The 1706-nt window shown below is 39.0% G+C and overlaps 1 protein-coding gene across 2 annotated transcripts in view; it reads right to left on the reverse strand.

The window, feature by feature from the left end:
* Positions 1-1706, reverse strand: part of si:ch211-161h7.8 (thiosulfate:glutathione sulfurtransferase) — a 2367-nt gene continuing 661 nt past the window's right edge. For both annotated transcript variants that reach the window (XM_035677175.1, XM_035677944.1), the window contains exons 2-4: positions 1014-1142; positions 755-917; positions 1-464 (exon numbers count right to left, since the gene is read on the reverse strand). In XM_035677175.1, coding sequence (XP_035533068.1) covers positions 410-464; positions 755-917; positions 1014-1142 — 347 coding nt within the window. In that variant the 3' untranslated portion in view covers positions 1-409. The remainder of the gene's footprint in view (positions 465-754; positions 918-1013; positions 1143-1706) is intronic.

The following is a 1706-nucleotide window of genomic DNA, read 5'->3' on the forward strand; positions in this document are numbered from 1 at the left end:
GTAGTTTTAGCTTTTTATTGCAATGACAAGTTAATTTTTAGCAATTAAAAATAAATAATCACTACAAAAGATTTATACAGCCATGTTGCAATTTCTTGAAGATTTAATCAACATCAAACACACATTAGTCATATTTTCATAAATCATATGTCTTAATAGAAAGGATACACAGCATATGCAAAAGCTTAATGACAGGGTTGAATCAGTAACTAAAAAATGTAAAGTGGTGTTTACCTGTAAAGTCACAGTCAACTGTAATTAAACTGTAACTTAATAACAGTCAATATGATATAAAACTGTAACTGAATGTTTCTAACAAATGTGTTATCTCTCATTTATATACTGCAGGTTAGTATTGGCTCCATTTTTAATAAAGATATGCAACTTAAGTGCAGAATTCAGCCCGGATTCATTTTCCTTCTTGCTCTGCCCACTCACTGTACCCTCCTTTATAATGTCTCGCCCTGAGAAAAAGAAGCATAAAACAGAAGAGCTTAGTCTCTTATCACCAATGTTTGTCTTTCTACTGAAAGGTCAGCAAACGCTCAACAAACCAAAGCAGCATTCAAGGACGTTGTACTCGGGGACTGATCAATAATTAAATAACAACACATGTATAGTACTGGACAGCTCCACTACAGCTTATTGTCACATTTATTTTATAACTGTGACAGCTCACCTGTAATAGGTCACATAATAATTGGACTAAATGTGCTCCTTGTGTTTATAAACAGGTGTATCTGTTCTCATTTACCTGCTAAATCCCAGCTGATGAGCGATGGCCAGCGCTTTGAAGCTCCTGTTGCCACTTTTGCAGTGAAACACGATGTTCTCGTCATCTTTCCCAGGAGCACTCACTTCAAATTTCTGCTGAAACTGCTCTGGGGAGAGCTTCAGAGAATCCTCCAGGCTGCCCACTGATATTCACACAAATACACACAAACAACGTGAAAGTTAAAACACATATAAAAACAGCTCTTTTCCCCGCACTTTATGCACGCGTTAACACTTACGCGGGATGTTGACGGCATCGGCAATGCGTCCAGCCTGGTACTCGTCTGGATTTCTCACATCAAACAGCTGAATGTTGTGGTTGGACAGCATGGACTTCAGCTGCGAGTAGGTCACCACTGAAGCTGAGGCTGGAAACATATAAGATTACAAACACTTGGGCATTAAGTACAACAAATGTCCTTTTACTGCCTATAAACTCACCATCCATTGAATTAACAGTAACCCGTGTTAATTAAGTGCTGGTCAATGTTGCTGTTTTCTGCTGTGAGGGTTAAACTAGAGCTTTCCCAACTGACAGACCTTTGTTGTCTGTTTGTAAGCAAAAACGCCATAGTCAACCAAACTCTCTGTTTCGAACAATCCTGTGAAAAACACTGGATACACATTCTTCAGTCTATTCAGTGTGACAATGCTGGCGGCAGTGGTGGAAGAAGTACTCAAAGCTTTCACTTAAACCTACTGCAACAGTCTCAATTTAATACTAATGTCTCTATACGAGCTACAGCACACAGTACCATCAGCGAGAACATCGGCTATTTCTATATGGATTTTCTTTATTGCAGCCACAGTCAGTCGCTCATATTCAAGGTGGTGGAAACATTACCTTGTTGCTATTTTAAAGGTCCAGAGTGTAGGATTTAGTGACAGATTAAAAAACGCATCGCCTCGAAAGGCCCTATCTAGAGCAAGTG

This window comes from Morone saxatilis, unplaced genomic scaffold (genome assembly GCF_004916995.1).
Source record: "Morone saxatilis isolate NCDOM2014 unplaced genomic scaffold, NCSU_SB_2.0 Contig0, whole genome shotgun sequence".
Lineage (NCBI taxonomy): Eukaryota > Metazoa > Chordata > Actinopteri > Moronidae > Morone > Morone saxatilis.